The sequence below is a fragment of the Nanorana parkeri genome, unplaced genomic scaffold (genome assembly GCF_000935625.1).
Source record: "Nanorana parkeri isolate BGI_ZX_2015 unplaced genomic scaffold, ASM93562v1 scaffold217, whole genome shotgun sequence".
Lineage (NCBI taxonomy): Eukaryota > Metazoa > Chordata > Amphibia > Anura > Dicroglossidae > Nanorana > Nanorana parkeri.
The window spans coordinates 1,520,716-1,540,262 of record NW_017306485.1 but is presented as its reverse complement, the minus strand read 5'-3'; the positions used below and the strand labels follow the sequence as shown (position 1 = coordinate 1,540,262).

General features: G+C 42.3%; 1 protein-coding gene across 1 annotated transcript; it reads right to left on the bottom strand.

Annotated features, from left to right (window-relative positions):
• Positions 1 to 2,421: 2,421 nt before the first annotated feature.
• On the bottom strand, positions 2,422 to 17,189 carry ANKRD45 (ankyrin repeat domain 45). Its single transcript, XM_018555901.1, has 5 exons — positions 16,905 to 17,189; positions 12,825 to 12,992; positions 5,938 to 6,032; positions 3,903 to 4,041; positions 2,422 to 2,450 (listed from the first exon to the last, which is right to left on the bottom strand). The coding sequence occupies exons 1-5, from the start codon at positions 17,152 to 17,154 to the stop codon at positions 2,422 to 2,424; spliced, it is 681 nt and encodes a 226-aa protein (XP_018411403.1). The 5' UTR covers positions 17,155 to 17,189.
• Positions 17,190 to 19,547: the final 2,358 nt, after the last annotated feature.

Genomic DNA, 19,547 nt, shown 5'->3' with positions numbered 1-19,547 from the left:
TATCGACATCAGTATAAAAGCAGTGAGAAAAGCTGGTTAGTCTTAAGGTGCCCCTACACTGCGCGATTATCGGACTAAACATCCTGCCCCGATTATCGCAAGGTTCTATCAGCGGTAGTTACAAAAAAACACCTGGACGACTTGCGGTAATTGACCGCAATTATTTTCGTTTGCGCAGTGTTAATCGTACGACTTTTGACGGACGGAAACGCCACCAACCATGCGAACATCGTACGATCGACCAAAGTTTTCAAACATGCTTGACCATCAAAAGTCGTACGATTGTACAGTACTATCGGTCGGGCACTCTATTCACACGTTACGATTGTCGTACGAAAAGTCGATCGCATACGATTATCGTACGATAATCGTAAGAAGTATGGGCACCTTTACGTACTTTGCTGAGAACAGCCTGTTTTTTTTTTTTCTTCAAGATCTCAATACCTTCAAGCTGAAATTTACACATGAAACTGGACAGGTATGCGCAGTGACTATCCTCTACCTGGCCTGCTAAGTAAGCTTTGTATGAGGTTTTAATAAGGGAGCGATAGTCTTAAAATAAACTGCTTCTTCTGCAATCTCTCTTTAGAAACCCCTAAGGCCCGGTGCAGACCTGAGCGCCCCGGGATCGCGCGGTCCTGCACAATTGCAGACAGCGATTGCTGTGGGGCCCCATTGATTTCAATGGGGTCACATCGGCGTGGCAATCTCAGAAAAAAGGTACGTGTACCTTTTTTTTTGCGATACACAACGCGCTGCTGTTTTAGCACAATCATCTGTGATGGGCGACTCCGTGACCACGCGGTATCGTGCACGATAAGGTTTTAATAAGGGAGTGTTAGTCTGATAATAAACTGCTTCTTCTGCAATCTCTGTTTAGAAACCCCCCTAAGGCCCGATGTACATGTACCCTAACGCCCAATGCAGACCTGAGCGTTCCGGGATCGCGCGGTCCTGCACAATTGCAGACAGCGATTGCCGTGGGGCCCCATTGAAATCATCCGCACGGCAATCTCAGAAAAAAGGTACATGTACCTTTTTTTTGCGATACACAACGCGCGGCTGCTTTAGCGCGATCATTTGTGATGGGCGACTCTGTGACTGCGCGGTATCGTGCACGTTTGCCACGCGGTGGCAAATCGCCTAGGTGTGCACCGGCCCTAAATCCTCCATGAATCCTGTGTCATAGACGCAGCAACAAAAAAAAAAGGTTTTATAGAAATAGTAAATCAAAATAGATTTTTAAAAATCTATTTATAAATATGCAAACTTTGAAGCACAAAATAAGATGGCCACAAAAGCATTCTAGATTTTCCGGATTTGCTGTACTGAAGGTGTCAATAAGGGGGACTTTAGATGTCCCCATGAAAACTTTAAAAATGCCTAGAAAAAAAGTTTTATTGCTAATAAAAATTTAGTTTTTTTTTGTATTCTTTACAATTAGTGAACAGCAGAGATCCAGCTACAGTAATAAACAGGGATCAGCCAAGCAACAAAAGTAGATAATAAGAAATGGTTTTTCATAAAACATATTTTTTAATAATTTTTTTGCATATTAGTACAGCTGATCTCCTTCAGCCTCTTTTAGTCACTTCCTGTCTATATGCATGCCCTGCAGCATCGACTGTACAACATTGTCCTGGACCAGCTCCCTGATGGTGACATAACAGGAAGTGCGTGAACAAGGATGTTCATGGCAGAATCACCAATGTAGTTTAATAAAGGTGTTATATTTAGGAAGATTAAAAATGACATTTGAAATCCATTGCCTTGTTACAGTTTGTATGAGATTTTAGTAAGGGCTTGTTCACACCAATTGCGGTGTGTTTCAGAGCGGTAGCTGCTGGAACGCACCTCAATTGCTCACATAACTTCCCCCTGCGTTCTGGGGCAGGAGGAGGCGTGGCACCGCAGCCACGCCCCCAGTGCGCTTAGACGTGTGGCAAAACATTGCCTGCATTCCGTCCGCAAAAAAATAGAGCAAGCCGCATTTTTTTTGTTTGCAGTGGGATGGAATGCAGGTAATGTTTTGCCACGTGTCCGATCGCACTGCGGGCGGGGGGAGTTGGGGGCATGGAAGCGGTGCCATTGACTTTATTGCACCGCCACGCCCGAGAACGGAGAGGGAAGTTTTGTGAACGATTGCGGTGCGTTCCAGCAGCTACCACTCTTGAGCGCAACGCAATTGGTGTGAACAAACCCTAATGGAGTCCAGCAACAGAATGTCTCTTGTTTGTAGAACACCAAAATATAGGTAGTAAGAGGTATATAGGAAGTAAAAAAAACAAAAAAAAATAACTTTGAGGAAACATTTTACTGTCTCTAAACTACAAAATTGTCGTCAGCATTTTAGAGCCACATATGTGTGTTCTTTTATATAAATAGATCTAAAAAGCAAATGAAAGTGGTGCTCAGCACTTGTCAGCGTTTGGATTTTCCGGACTCCGGACCTTAAAGGGAAAACAAACAATAATGATTTTCAATTGACTCCAGATATTGATAAAAAGCGATATCCAGTATGTGTTCATTGTTAAAACCCATTTCAAGTTATTTTTTATCTCTTGTTTTCTGGAAAGACTACTACTCAGTTATACAATATATGGATTTCCACTATAGAGAGTCTATGGTGGGCTCTGCAGGGTCACTCTCAGGTGGGCTGTTTGGCATATCAGGTGGGCTCTGCAAGTGGCATAACTAGCAATTACGGGGCCCCATACAAAATGTTGCTATGGGCCCTGTGATTTCTAGTTACGCCCCTGGATTATTCATATGTCTGTACTGATAGTTACTTTTTAAAATCTATTTTATGTTGAAATGATATAAATAATCTAGAAGATTCAAGTAACAGACTTTGTGGTCTATTTATAAATGTTTTAATACAAGATTTACACAACTTTCACACGGGATTCACACATTTGTCTAATTAGATTCAGCTGAAAAAATGCATGAAAACATTTATAAATAGACGCACTTTCTTTTTTTTTCTGTTCAGATCATTGTTGCATTTGGCCCCCAAAGCACTGGACTGTATCTAAACCCAAATACTAACACGTAATATATTGTAGCTTTTCAGTTCTTAAAAGTGCAGCTGCATTCATTTTCAGTTTTTTCATCATAAGAATAACACACTTTGTGTCCCCGAGTGGCTACACCCATGCATTCCACTGTATTTATAGAAGGAGCCATGGTTGTCATTAGGTTGCTCTCCTGATTTGAACTACTAACTCCTCCTCCACTCTTTATCTCCATTACATTTGGAAGGGTTCTTTTGTAGTTCACAGTAGGTAACTAGGAAAACTGATACAATATTTGATATCAGTTAAGTGTACACTAAGGTACAAGAACACTGGCAAAAAAAGTAATTATTCTGTACTAGCAGAAAATGTTCCTAGCCTGAAAAAAGAAACTAATGCAGCCCCCACATCTATGCAGTGGCGTCACAAGGGGGGGTGCGACCCGCACCCGGGTGCCACCATTGGAGGGGTGACACCAAAATGACTGACAGTTATTTTGGTGTCACCCCCTATGAAAAGTTGGGCACTCGGTCATGGACCGAAAGCCCGACAGGGTCAGGAGAGAGGAGGGAACCCGGCGGCCCTCCTCTCTCTGCCGGTGTCCATTATCAAGATGGCCGCCTACAGGTGCCACTAAGAAGACCGCGCTTGTGCGATGATGTAATCGCACACACGCGCATTCACGTCATGGTGGGTTGTGACACCTTCTCCACTCCGGGTATCACTCGGCCTCGGGACGCCCCTGCATCTAAGGACTGGGAAGCTGCAATTTATTACATTTTTGATTTTGGGTTTAGATAGCCTTTAAAAATCCTTCATGCTACAAAACAGTGACTGCAGTCTATCATAAGGACCCCTTATGAAATAAAAGCAAAATAAAACTCTTACGTGGTGTATTAAGTTTTGTGAAGACAGACTGCATGGTGCTTTCCAGTTGCTGCTTCTGGTCCACAAAGTCTTGTGTTGTTGGATTGTTGTCATTCTCCAGCCACTCATTTTTGGCTTTACAAGCATTCGCAGCTAAGCGCTGAAAGAAATAAACTAGATCTGTATTATTTGTTAGCTACAAAGGAAGATGCCAGTCGTGTCACTTCCCTCACTTCCTGTCCTGGTGGCAACTATCATCGGGACAGTACGTGAGAGGATATCTCACAGACACTATTAAAACTTGACAAGGTCAAAACTCTCTCACTCTTTCCAAAGAAGTTTCCACTTGGACCTTATCTCCCAACATTGACAGAATATTTTTACCATGAAAAATGCTTATACTCCAATTGTTACCACTCATATTCGGCGTGAGTGCCCCCCTATCAAACATTAATGGAGTACTATCTTATCTATCCACACCAGGGTAATAATGGGTACCGTGGTACCTAAGGGCTAGTTCACACCAGCCCCAGTGCGTTCCAGCACGGGCGGGAGGGGTTGTGGCGGTGCATTGAAGTCAATGGCATCGCAGCCACTCCCCCTGGCCTCAGTGCGATAGCCTGCACCAAAACAAGTGGCACATCAATGCCTGTGTTCCGGTTAGGTGCGATCAGAAAAAATAGTGCATGCAGCATTTTTTGGACTGGAATGCAGCGTGGAACGTCATTCCAGCGTCGGTTGACATATGAAGAAAATAGAATCGGGCAGAAATAAATATAGCTTGCTATCGGCTATTTAAAATTGAAATAGCCAATAGCAGGCTAGCTTATGCACCCGCCCACTGCCTGATGTCAGTCACAGGGGAGTAAACTTGAGAGAGAGAACATCCTCTCTCAGGTCCACTCATCTGCAGACTGACAGAAGAGAGTGGGCGGAGCAATAGCCAGCCTGCTATTGACTATTGCAATTTAAAATAGCCAATAGCAGAATGACTATTGATCCTGCAGAGGAGCAGACCTGTCCGCTTCTCTGTGACTGACATCAGGCAATGGGCGGGTGCATTAGCCAGCCTGCTATTGGCTGTTTCAATCTTAAATAGCCAATAGCAGGCTTTGTTTATTTCTGCCCACTTCAAACATAGCAAATTCTAAGGCGTTGTGTGTTTACTTACATTTCCTTTAACCCTTTAGTGAATGAGTAGGGGTACAAGTATCCCTTACTCATTCACAAGGGGGTGGCATCTGGCTGCCCCCTTTATGAAAGGGGGTACACAGATGAAGATGAGTCCCCCCGCAGACCCCCACAACCCTTGTCCGGTGGTTGTGGGGGTCTGCGGGCAGAGGGGGTCATCTTCATCTGCGTACGCCCTTTGGCATCGGGACAAGGTGTTTTTCCAGGGGATACCCCCTTTCCTGCCCTGCAGGTTGCCATCCAAATCCCAATGCCGAAATGAATTGATTTCAGACCTGAATCCCAAAAAATGAAATAACAAAACTTCCGAAATGAAACTAATCAGATTTTTTCCTGAAGTATGTCTACAAGTCAATGTGAATTCTAAAGCAACCTGCAGCGACTCAAAGCAGCTCAGAACAATTCAGAAGCAGCTTGAAGCAACTACGTGAGCAACTTCAAGGTAAATTAAAGCAACTCAATAGCAAATCAAAATAACTCAGATGCACCTGCCCCGACCAGGTTCAATAAGCAGTTTTGAAAGTTGTCTCACTGTAAATAACATGGACTGCTTCCGGAGTTCCTTTACCTGTAAGCACCATATGAGCACCTACACAGAGATACAGTGACACCATCCATAATGGATTCCCCAAAAGAGTATACAGTGTAAGACAATGCAAAGGCAGAGGACAGGACTACTACAGTGTAACAATGCCCTGGGTATCTCATGACAGGAAGTTAGAGGAGACATAAACAATCATAAAATGTCAGTGGAGGATCTAACCCTTTCCCACTCTACAGCTACAAAAAAAAGTACAAAATATGTATGGCTGTGTTCAGTGATCTGTTCTATATAAAACTGTAGAGCATATTTTGGCTCATATACCTTATCTTCTTTATGGAGTCGCCCTTTAACCTTTTCAGGGTCTGAGATGGTTTGCTGAATAAAACGTATGTAAGTCTTCAGTGCAAGTCTGGCTTCTGTAGAAATAAAACAAAATGTATTAATTACTTACATAAAGCTGAACTCCAGCCATCCCTTCAGCCTCGTGCAGTTGTGCAGGCTCATCTCCTGGACTGAAGTTGCTTACCTTGAGTTTACTGCACACTGTGAGCTTCTTACAATGTGCATCGGGAACTGCAGGAAGTCAGTGTGACGACATGGTGATGAGTTTATTAGTTAAATGTGTATTGGTGTTGGGTTGTGTTTAAGTGGATTATACTGAGTAAACTGTTTAGGAAAAGACCGTCAGCACCAGCCCTCATTATCTCCCATTGTACTCTGAAGGAGCTCAGAACAATGACATTCTGGCCAGGCTTCTGCTATGGCTGTCTGGAGCACTTTAGCAGGTGGACCCCTGTGGTGTTGTGAAGACAGGATGTCTGGGGAGAGCAGGGTGGATGTGATGGGATTATATTCTGATCTGATCACTTTCTGTATAAAAGTTTGTGCAGTTGCTTTAAAAAATCAGACTTTGTTTCACCTACACTCGAGTCTCGACTAGTGACTGGGGAAACTAGGAGCTAAAGATCAGCGGTTTGCAATATCTCCTGAGCAAGGAAGAATACAGTGGCGGACATACACTCGGATAGAGTACAACTTATTTCCTAGCAGGAGGACATCCATCATGGTATAGTTCTTTCCTCCCCAGCCTTACTGTCCCTGGCCCTCCCCTTTCATTCATTGAATTTCTGTTCTTTCTTAAACAATCTTATCTTAGGTTTACTAATTTGTATTGAGATTGTAGTCCATCACAGGAGTGAGCTTGGAGCGATGGCTACTTTACAGTATACAGGGATCATGGGGAACAAAAGTAGCCACCCTCCAGAAGGAAGGACAGCGTCAGCACCAATTCAGAGATGATTTGAGGATCTACAGCTGAGTGATACAGAAATAAGATACGTTTTTGTTAATAGTTAGGGAACATGAATCCATTTTTAAGATTTAACTCCTGAGTTTAGAGTCACTGTATAGAACATGCAAACCCTAAAAATGAACTTCTTCTATTTGGTCTGCCAAATATGCCATTAAAAGTGTCTTATGTTTGTTAAAAAGTATACAAATACTTGTTGATTCTGCCAGAAATCTTGAGTGCTGATAACTTCCTGTGCACTCTATCTCTGCTGCCCCATTATCCGTTAACATTGTTCCCAGTTCTTTGGACCAGAGACCACCTCCCTTCTATGTTATGGTGGAGAGGAGAGTGGGAGGTATTCCGTACTCCTGTCCTAGGGTGTCAATACTGCTCCTGCATACATACAGTATAGGGAGTGAGCGCTGTCACCCTAGGACAGAAAGTGTGTTACAGGCAGGATCACCAGTTAAACCTAAAGGGAGAAGAAGAATAGAAATAATATACCCACCACATCTAAGGACTGCAATATATTAATTTTTTGTTGTTTGGTTTAAAACGCTTTAATATGCAGATCTTCAATACCACAAAGATAAAAGGATGCTGTCAGTAAACTAAATGTTTTAGATCACATGTGTCAAACACAAGGCCCGTGGGCCGAATCCAGACCCCAGGGCATTTCATGGGGCCCTTTCACCTCTCCTGCAGTTTTATATTTTGAAACAGGAGCCAGCGCTGCAAACAGGTAATGGGCTTCACAGGAAGGCTGCCGAGGTCCCCAGCAAGGTCCCAGCAGCCTTTTTGTGCATCATGGTGCCTGTTTACAGTGCTGGCCGAAAATCTCCTCCACCTACAGATTCATGCCTGCACCCACTTAGACTGACTGGACTACTGGTGAGACCATGCAGCCCTCCTAAGCCCTTGCACAGCCCAGCATAGACCCCGCACGGCCACCTGAGTGTCCACACCACAGCCCACCAGAGAACCTGCACAGTCTACCATAGAACCTGCACAGCCCACCAGAGAGTCCGCACAGCCCAGCATGGACCCTGCACAGCCACCTGAGAGTCCGCACAGCCCACCATAGGACCTGTGAAGCCACCTGAGAGTCTGCATAGCCCACCAAAGACCCCACCTAGCCCACCTGAGAGTCTGCACAGCCCACCATAGAACCTGAACAGCCCACCATAGACCCAGCATAGCCCACCTGAGAGTCCACACAGCCCACCGTAGACACTGCATAGCCCACCTAAGAGTCCGCACAGACCACCATAAAACCTGCACAGCAGCCTGAGAGTCTGCACTATTACACCAATTGCCATTATTTTTCCTAGACTTCTACTTTCAGAGCTAGTTATTAAGTTATTACTAAAACCAGAAAAAATCGAATGCAGAGGCAATTTTTTAATATGATAACGAGTAGATACATTTATATAGTCTTACAGATACAAGTGAGCCTTTGAGGGCAACCATAATGCTGTTGCAGCCCGCAATGAAATTGAGTTTGACATCCCTGTTCTAGATATTGTAGGCCAACATGCCTTCTTTGGCTAAATATAAAACATGAGCTGACAGCACTTATTTCCTGATTGTTTCACGTACAGTATTGTGGCAGGAATGTGCAATTGTGTGTTTCAGCCCTCCCTTCCACTGTGCTATTTATTTCAGCTATCAGATTGAGCCTCAGACATTTCTTTGTTCAGCAAATACTGACGTAGACCATTGGAACAGAACCAGAACAAGTACAGGCAGCTTATAGCAATGACTATCCAGGCCAATGATACCAGGACAAGCAGCTTGTATAAGCCAAGAAATGTCTTCAGCATTATAGAACTAGTCCAATAAAATGTAACCAGCTAGTATGAGCTATACTATGACCTGGATACATGAGAACCTTCACAGCCTTACTTCCAATGGAGATGCCTATTTTGTGTCAACTATGTAAAGACTTGTTCACATGGGTGGCAAAGGGGGTGATAAAATTGTGGCATTGATCTGCGGTTTAACTGCCCCCCAGCCGCACACTGCCATGACAGCACTGTAGCCAAACATTGTAGTACACAGTGCAGCGGTACTTTGCAAAAAATATACAGCATGTCACGCATGACAGGTGGTGCAATTGTCCAGCATGACAGTTGCAGTGAATGGGACTGAGATGCAACCACGGCAATAAAAGAACAGAAAATCACCATTGGGATAAAAAAAAACTGCATTCAGGAGGTGGCAGTATCCCTTCCTGAACGCCAGGCAGCAGCTGCTCCACTGCCCTCTGTAAAGCAATCCACTGCGTATCACTTTTCAGAGGGCGGTGGACACTATAGCCCGCGTAAATAAAGCTTTAGAGGTATTTACCGCTCAATTCGGAGAGATTTTCTCTCACTTCCTACTGTGTCTCAGGGACAGAAAGGGTAGGGAAATCTCCCCAGAGGGACACAGGCATAAAAAAAGCCCCCAAAAATGGAATTTTGTTATTCTTTAAATTCCTCAAATTTTCTAAAAAGTATTGGTTTATATAAACTTTAACCTCTATAGCACCCCTTCATTAAACTTTAACCTCTATAGCACTCCTTCATTAAACTTTGACCTCTATAGCACCCCTTCATTATTAATAACAGCTACAGAATAAAAAATAATTTTGCAAAGAAGATGTCACATCTACTCTGTGAATATTCACTTAGCATGACCCTCACATACAATTATAACTGTTTCCACATCCTTCTGACGTCTAACACGCAGCCCAATTTTACCATGTCCTCTTTTTTAACCACACACCATATTGCACTAATTAAGTAAGAAATAGGCCAGAGCATGACCTCCATGTGATGAGTATTTTACAACAGGATCTTAGGTGGCTCAGTGCTCACAAAGGAAATAGTTGTACACTCATGGTGGATTATGCAAGCTCCTATGTAATATATATCAACATGTCCAAAAAGTGGCATTCCTTCATGATTCCATAGTATGGAATGGTTAGTGAGATACTGTATGTCTTACCAACATCATAAACATAAATACACACAGTGAAGTCCCAGTTAAAAAGCCACATTAAAAAAAAAGGATAATAAAAAAAGACCAATAAATAAATAAATAAAAAGCCATATCTCATTAAAGAACAACCTTATCTGATTCTTCTCTGTATGAAATGACAAATACCATCGGACAGTGAGTTTTCTTAAAGGGGAACTATAATGGTTTTGGTTCATTTTTTACATTTAATTATAACATTGTATATTTAAACAAATGTTTTTTTTGTTTCTTTTTACTGTTTACATAAAATCTTTCATTTACAAATAAACATTTATTACAGTGTGCACTGATGGCACCAATGTCCTCAGCATGTAGCGGTTTGGCTTCAGTCTCTCTCTCTCTCTGATTGAAACTTTGAACACAGCATGTAGGGAGGGAGGATAATTCACCTCTCTTTCATTTGCATGTGTAAATTAGAGCTTTAACTAATGAGCTCTGTAAACAGGCTTTTTAGTAACTCTGCAAACATGTGAAAACTGACCTAAAGCTATAGCTGCTGGGTTAAAAAAAGACATAAAAAAATGTATATGCAATATTTTATATTTACATAATCAAACATATTTTCTAAAAAAAATTCAGACTGCTTAAAGTTCAATAAAAAAAAATCAGAGTTTTTAAAATACAAAGAAAACCATATAAACTGCCTGAAAAGCAAACTTGTCAATGGTTTTAAACTTTTAGATGTAAATGTCTTGTATAATGCCTTGTTCCTACTTCCTCTTTGTCACCAAGGACACAACTTCCTGAACATCTGGACTAAGACTTGCATGCTTACCATCCCCTGGTCTAATGACTGTACCCTTATTGATCAGTGGTCAGGTGCTAAGCATCAAAGTGAAACCAGGATCACATATAGAAGGCTTATCTGGCTATCAGCAGGACAATAGCAGCCTCTTAGTGGTATGTACTCTTAGAGGGGACTTTCACATTTAAAGGATAACATTGTCTCACAGGTTTGCTTTAAAGGAGACCTGCCCTTAGAGAAATATGTAGGCTGCCATTACTTATTATCCTGCCTGTGTCTAGCATTAATGTTTTTGCAGTCTCTGACTTGGAACAAGAATTCAATCAGTTAGTACAAAAGGGAGTCTGCACACAGGACATGCAGACCGTTTGTCTAATGGTTTATTAAATGAATGAATTAAAAACATGAAGCACATTGTTGTCTTTCACTAATACAGCTTAAAGTGCACCTCTTCCCAGACTAAAGACATTAAACAATTTACATATTCTTAACCAGGAGTAAAAAAAATGCTTTAAAACAATTCATCACTGACCTTTCTAGGTGAAGTTATTTATTCTTAAAGATCCTCAAAGGCTACATTCATACTATATAATTTGGGATTCCTGTGTCAAGAATCCCAAATCTTCCATTTAGATGTTGCCGCAGTCACTAGTTTAAGTTAATTAATGTAAACGTATGTGATACGATTACATGCAGTGGGGAATAGATCACTGTTTTTAAATGCATCTATTGTGCACTGTATTTCTGATTTTATAAAACGATCTCCAAGTCTGGATGATATTTGTGCGGTCCCCCTCTTTTGGGTTGACAATTTTTACAGGGGCCAACTCAGAATCCAGTACCGGCACTGGAGTGGAGGTTGCGTCTCCTTGTCTATTCATCAGGCTAAGAGTAAAGGCAGAACTCTTGATCTGTATACTTGATCTGGGGCAGTGACTAAAAAAGTATTGAAGTCACTGTATCAGCATATCAGATAGGCAACTAGTATTTTCAGAAAGAACGATCGGCAATGGGAGCCCATGTATTTTTATCACAGTTTTACTATAAGTTTCAGTAAGAATTTCCATCACTCTGGAAAAATTGAAAAATGACATTACTAAATGAAAAGACATGGGTATTTCCAAGTAAGGCATGACTAGTTGCACAATTTCTGCATGCTTCACTACAGTTCCCATCTTTCTTGTAAATTACTGGCCTGATTGGTAAAAAAAAATGGGACTTGTTGCCAATGTTATTAATAGAAAGACAATCATAAGACCATTTTTTCCCCAGAAAAGAGAACAAGCTTTTACTCCACTGACACTGTGTATAATGTAATGACCAATATGCTGCTCATTGTATAGTATCACAACTGAACAGATGAGAGTAATTGTTATGTACACTAATAATATAGTAGAAATATAGAAAGTGTTAAAAAAAAAACACCTGCTTAAGGCCTCTTTCACACAGGTGACACCTGTTCTTGTTAGCATGGGATCTGTGCATAGGTCCGCCGATGATCAGAGCAATACAGAACAGATGTCACCCTTGTGACATCTATAGCTGTTCAGTTTCTAACTCCATCTTGTGATGGAGGAAAAAACTGAGCTGTATGGACCAATGTTAGATCCATGGGTAGTTGGATGTAAGCAGACACATCCCTCTACTGACATTGGACACTCCCCACAGCATTGATCTTGTGGGGGTTAAGACTAACAGCTGTGACTGTGAATCACTGGCACCACTCGCTCTTCCCTTCCTTCTCTTTCACCTATTCCTAAAGTACTAGTATTCTTTTCCACAAAGCAAAGCACTCTGTGAGTGGAGGAGGCAGATCCTGTCATTCACCCACCCCTCCTCCAATCACAGAGCGCTTAGCATTCTGGGAAAGAATACTACGAGTTGTGTGAATGAGTGAGAAAGGAGGAAGGGGAGGGCAAGCGGCACCGATGGTTCACATTCACGCTCATCTTAACCCCTGCAGCACCGGAAGATCACCACTGTGGGGAGCATCTGGCATCAGTTGAGGGACGATTTTTGCAGTGAGGAGCAGCCAGCAGGGCACAGGATACACTTCATTATATGTAAGTTATGTTTCTGGCATTTTATGTCATTGGCCCATTACACATGCCCTTAAAAATGTATAAGTATAGAAAGGGCACCACTTACCAGCCCACTGGAGAAAATGGACACAGTCTGTCTTGTCATATCTAGCAGCAATATCACATGCCTTTTCACCTCTGAAATTTAATAGCAAAATATCACCTCCCAATTCAACAAGAGTCTTTAATACTTCTAGATGACCCCATGCTGCAGCACAATGCAATGGAAGATAACCTGTAACAGAAGAAGATACAGGATTGTTTAATATAGCTCTGAAAGCATTCCACCGAAAACTAAATATGTTGCAGAGAAAAATTTGTAAATAAAACATTTTCTTGTAAAAAAGAAAGGTTGCTTTGTGTAAACTTAAAGCTGATCTCCAGACACAAAAAACTTTCATTTAAATACACTGTTCAATAGCCACAAAATATATAAATGCACTTTGTGTGCCCCAAATGCCTTTGCAAAACTAGGTAATACTAGTACTAGTTAATAAAAAAAGCAGCAGTGACATCATCACTGTGCCGTACGTAGCCTGTGCAGAGCTGTAAGAGGGGCTCAGCTGGTCCCAGCTCCTTCACGCTGCCTGCAGAAAACTACATGAGAGGGCGGATACAAGACCAGTCACCCTGCACAAGGAGAGAGTAGCGGTAGCTGGTCTTTATTACAGGAAGCTCCTGCACAGAGGCAAATCTTCATGTTGTATTACTGCCCAGATCTGGAAGAAATTCACAAAGCACACCAAGATTTAAATAAAAATACACAAGGTTCTTGTATTTAGACACTATTTGCTCATCGTGGACTTCAGGTTTAAGTTTCATATGTTGCTTACAAGGTAATGCACTGCTTCATAATTCAAAATGTAATGTGGCATTATTTCTTTAACAAAGTAAGATAATCTCTTTAATTCATAACTGTACTTGTTTCTGCAGCCCTGTTCACACGTTGATATGTCTGTATAAAAAGGACTGTACTACCTTGACCTTCCTTGTAAAGTCTGACTGTTATTTTGTATCTATGCATAGACACTGTTAGAGCAGATGAACGTTTTATATTCCTGGTACAAAGTATATCTTTTAGAACTTTGTTCCATATTCATGTATATAAAAGTTAATGTTATCACACATTTTATAGTTGATAATAACATAAAGAGCGATGGTTGTACAGTTAGAAGGCGACGTGATGCAACAAATAGGAATTACTGTTTGAAAATAAATATACACTTGCCACACTTATATGTGAAAAACTGCTCAGTCTGAAAATGCAGCCCAATGAACAAAGGGCGAGTAGACAGTCACTGCTCTCTGCAGGAGATGATCAGGAAGTGAGCGAGCGACGGTATGTTTTCGCTCACTTCCCATTCTATAGAGTCGACTTGTGACAGTTTAATTGTCACACGTTGGCTCTAACTATGAGGGGGAGTGTAAATCATTTACCTCATAGTTCTCCTTTAACTTCCACTTTAATCAAAAACAGTGAATGTATTTTTACAGGAAGTAAAAAATAAAAACAATGACCCTGCCCTTGCCTGGATACTGTTAACAGTAAACAGTAACTTTGTGTTGGAATACTGTTACAATACAGTTACTTTTCTCCAGTAACTGTAAGAATTATATAATAATTTCCAGAATAGACTGCAACTGACTCTTGTAAATGTGCTGAGTTAGCTTCCAGAATTCTAAAAACAGATTAGGAACTATTTAGCCGGTAGAGTTTGAACATTTGAAGCTAACTGATGCAACTGATTAAATCTAGTTTACGTATTAAACATTTGGAGTCAGTTAAGATGCTTTTGTTTGTCACTAAACAAGCTAAGAGAGTATTCTCCAAACTGAACGTCATGGCATTGAGCAGGGCCAGGACAAGGTCCTCTAGTATCTAAGGTAAAGATGCCAAGGTCCTCTGACCCTGAGCTGAGGCTCATTGGTGTTTGTAATGCACCTCCTCCCAAGGTTTAAAGTTAATCTAAACCCAAAAGCAAAAATTGTATATATTGTAGTTTACCAATCCTTAACGGAGAACTATGGGGTGTGAGATTTAGCTTTCAATGGTAGCACATTAAGGACACCGCCACTCGCTTTTCACTGTTTTAGGGCTTCTTTGCCCACTTTTATTTAAACATCCACATACGTTTTCCCTCGCAGGGGTTTCTCCAACACAAAGTATAATCTTCTTAAAAAAACATTTTTCCGTCTCACCGACTTCAGTAGGTCCTTTAACTAAGAACGTCTGGCCACACAGGCTGTATCCAAAACGCTAGCCACACCGGCTTGTCCTTTTTCCCCTTGCCACACAGGCAGATTGCCACACAGGCTGCTTGTGTGCCACACAGGCTGTCTGCTCCCCAGTCCACCAGACACACAGTCTGGTTCTAGGGTGGGGCCCCTTCCTTAGGATGCTGGGAGTTTTTGTAGAAGTCTTAACAAGCCAGCTAGCTTCAGCTGAGCTTGTTACCTCCAAGCCTCCAGCCCTTCCCCTAGAGGACACGCTTTAGTATAACACCTGAACCTGGCATATACATCTCTTGCATTCTGGCTAGACCCAGACATTTTTATCAGCCTGCTGCCACAGGGGTTAGGGCTTTTCCCCATAGTTCTCCTAAGGGTATACAGCTTGCGGTATACTGAGATGCCACAGCCGGAACGGATCCCGACAATTATGTCTGGATCCACCCAGCTGCGTGAGTGACAGCTGGCTCTGACTAAGTAGAGGCAGAGACAGCTGTACCCGCCCCCGTCCGCTCCGCCAGTTAGAGCTGGAGGATCGGACAGGGGAGGGGGGAATCCAGTCCCTCCCGTCACGGCTCTCTGCAGGGATAGATTGAGAAGTGAGCGAGCGCCGGTATGTGTTCGCTCACTTCCCGATCTACTGAGCCGACCTGTGACAGTTTCATTGTCACAGGTTGGCTCAGATTATGAGGCTGAGTGAAAATCACTCACCTCATAGTTCTCCTTTAATTGTGCTGGGTGCATTCGTTGTCTATTTTAGGCTTTTTTCCTTTATTTTCACCTGGTCCAGTAAGTCTTTTATTTTTCCTTTAACAAGCTGTCCACAAAAAGTGTATCCCTGTTATTTTAGAATCAAAGAAGTTTGCTGTATGCAGATGTTTGTGAGGAACTGAATACATTTTATCAGTCATTGCCAAAACTGAAATCAGGGCTCCCTCTAGTGACTAGTTATATTATCTCCGCTGAAGGCACTTAAAATGTAGTTCCACTTTTACTGTCAAATTTAAGAAAAGCCCCACTACTGTATATGCTTGTTTTGTGTTCCCATTCATACAGCATACTTAAAAAAACAATTTTAAAGAACATATTTCTTACCTTTCTAGATATTTCTTTGGTGAAGGTCTTTACGCAGATTTCAAACTACTCTGAGCAGTCTGTCTCTCAGTTTGAGTCCTTTCACTCTCAGATTGAGCTTCTACTCATTAACATACAGGGCCCAGCCCAGTCACACTATAGTGTTGACCTGCATTCTACTGCACAGGAAAAATGAAGGCCACCACTAGGGTACATAGAAAACAATTGTTTTCTATGTGCCCTGGTCACAAAACAGGTGATGGGTGGTGCATTTTTCAGCAGCACACTGGAGTGTATACATTGTACTCTACCGATAAAGTTAATTAAAAAAAGTAAACAGTGAGAGCTGCCACAATGCACTAGCCCAGCTGCTAAAACAGAGTGTTTTAGCAGACGGGCTAGTGTGAACTGGCCCAAAATGTTGAGTCCTCTAAGCATTTAACCCCTTCTTAGGACAGGCAGTGTGCAAATCTAGTTTACGCCTGATAATGAGATCTGCCGGCAAAGTACAGACAGGGTTAATTATAAGTAAAACGTTCCCTAGACCCCCCCTTAACATTACATGGGGGGGGCCTAAATTTACTTTTGTTGAGTGGAGGCGCATCTACAGGGAGCATGCCTCAGCCTAAATTCAAATACTATATTGGTCTCAGTATGGTGTGATTGGTGGATTGCTTTGTACCACAATGCACTGAAAAAATAAACTGCATGCACACCGCAGCAACACGGTGAACTATACCGATTATGAACAAGGCAAATTACCTCATCAAATATTGTAAAGTCAGATTGTAATGAGAATGGTGACCCTTAGGTGTATATATTTTCATATAAAGAAAAGCTGTACCTCGAGTCGTCTGATGATTAATATTTGCTCCATACTTAACTAACGCTCTTACAATGTCAGTATGACCAAGAATACAGGCTAAAAAAAGCGGGTTTCTCCCTAGCAGATCTTCCTCCAAGAGCAGTTTGCTGCCTTGCTCATGATGCACATCAGCTGTATCTTCGAATATCGACTGGAGGCCTTGTACGTTCCCTTCCAAAGTGTACAGAAGTACTGGATTCTCTGTAGAAGCGGGATTTAATGTATCCATCCCTGGCTCTTCAGTATCACCAGTGAATGTCACAAGCTCCTTTCACTAGTGGAAGAAATATCAGTTAATATCACACTAGTAAAACTATTTAGAAAACATATTTTGATAATGTTCCATTAAAGGCCAACAGAAGGTTCAGTGTAAATCAGCCAAATGCATTCCAGGTGCTTTAAAACAAACACTATGAAAAACTTTACAATAGAACACAGCACAGCCTGGTTAGAAAAAAACTGTCCCCCTGCCTGCATGCTATAGAGAAGCAGAGATCTCTGTATGGAAGTAGAGATCTCTGTATGGAAGCAGTAGTTTCTCTGCAAAGGTCAAACATTCCTCCTGCTGAGTCAGACCTATAGCTCCACAATCAACAAAGCTCATACTTCCTGCAAATTGGAGAGCTCTAGCACTGACACATCAGGGGGCATGTCTGCTGTCTGAATTCTTTCAAAGTCCTTCCTTCTTTAAAGGAGAACTATGGGGTTAAGGCTTTTCCCCATAGTTCTCCTTAGGGTAACGGGAGGACACAAACTAGCGTCCTCTCGTCACCCAAGGCTCAGTATAGCGCGAGCTGTAGCTCGCGGTATACTGAGACGCCGCAGCTGAAGCGGATCCCGACAATTGTCGGGATCCGACAATTGTCGGACGGGGGAGGGAGCGGGTACAGCTGGCTCTTCCTCTAGATAGGCAGAGCCAGCTGTCAATCACGCAGCTGGGTGGATCTCGACAGTAATGTCGATATCCGTCCCGGCTGCGGCGGTCTCAGTATACTGAGCTGAGCTTTGGGTCACGGGAGGACACTAGTTTGTGTCCTCTCGTGACCCTTAGGAGAACTATGGGGAAAAACACTTACCTCATAGTTCTCCTTTAAGCCCTGATGAAGAGGGGCCTTTTTGGCCTCCAAAAGAGTTGGCTGTATTGGTATTCTGGTTGTCATCAGGTGTTTAATTAAAGGAGACCTCCAGGAAATGTAAAAATAGACCCGTACAGTGGGGTTTATTAAAGTATTTATTGGTTTCTGTTGGACTATTGCTAGTTTATCTTTATTATGGGACAATAGTTCTCTGTTTTATGTTTCCTACCATTGCATATGTATGTGGACTATTTTTAATGATTGAAGGCTATTTCCACCTTTCGTACCATGTTCTATGGTGCCATTCCTCAGTCCCCCCACTCATTTGAATCGCAGGGTGCTTCTCCCTTCAGGCCCCTGTATACATTTGAATTTGGTGCGGCTGACCCTGGCTCTGCCTGCATAGTTACGTCATTCATTTACATTCATTCAAAAGATCTGCGAATTAAAGAAGTCCCATCTGCCACCGCAGGACTTATAGACCTCAATAAAGCACAAGCGTTGTGATGTCAGCACACTTGTAGTTTATAGATAACTGCCTCCAGCACTAAAACTGAGGGCCCTTTCACACTAGCCTGCCTGCTGAATTGGAGCATTTTAGTAGATGTGCATTGTGGCAGCTTGGGCAGTGTGCGTTATATAGCGTACTGCTGGAGCTGTCACTGTTTACATTTTTCTTTCTTTTTTTTAACTTTATCAGTAGTGTAAAAAGTCACAAGAAATCTTCAGCACTGATAGGGATCTGAGACTTAATTCGACCCACAGCTGATATAAAACTGAAGACTTCACCAGGGATTGCAGCTCTCCAAAAAGAGTACAGGACTAAGGATGGGCTCGGGCGTGTTCGCAGCTCCACGTGCCGAGCCCGACAGAAAGCTGACATGGCACAGCGCCATTTACAGCCACTGGGACATTACCAGATCTCTGCAACTGCGAACCGGGAAAATGTCTCAGTACCTGTGATTGGCGCTGCCAGCTTCCTGGCGGGCTCGGCACGTGGAGCTGCAAACACGCCGGAGCCCATCCTTATACAGGACCTCCTCCATAGAACATGTCAGCAACAAGAAAAAGCGCCTTTTCACCGTGAAATATTGTAAAATTAGTAATATTTATTGTGTAACAATCAATATACTCACATAGCACTTAATATGGCAGGTATCCATAACCTCAGTGGTGAACCCGATACCAAATGGTAACCATGAAGGACACCATAGAAGAATATCCACTTAGACACACACTGGCTGGTCAGATCAACAAAGTGCCAAGACTGAATGCGTTTCCATGGACACGTTCCCTTCTTTAGAGCGGTGCTATCAAGATGGCCACTGAGGTTATGGATACATGCCATTTTAAGTGTTATGTGAGTATATTGATCGTTATACAACAAATGTTTCTAATATTACAATATTTTAAGAGGGAAGGGCGTTTTTTCTTGTTTGAGTAGTATATAATGTGTACACTTCATTCAGGTCCCAGCACAGCAGGGCACTGCATGCTGCATTATTCCGCAACACAGCGCACAACCCATCTCGCGTTGTGGAGTGAA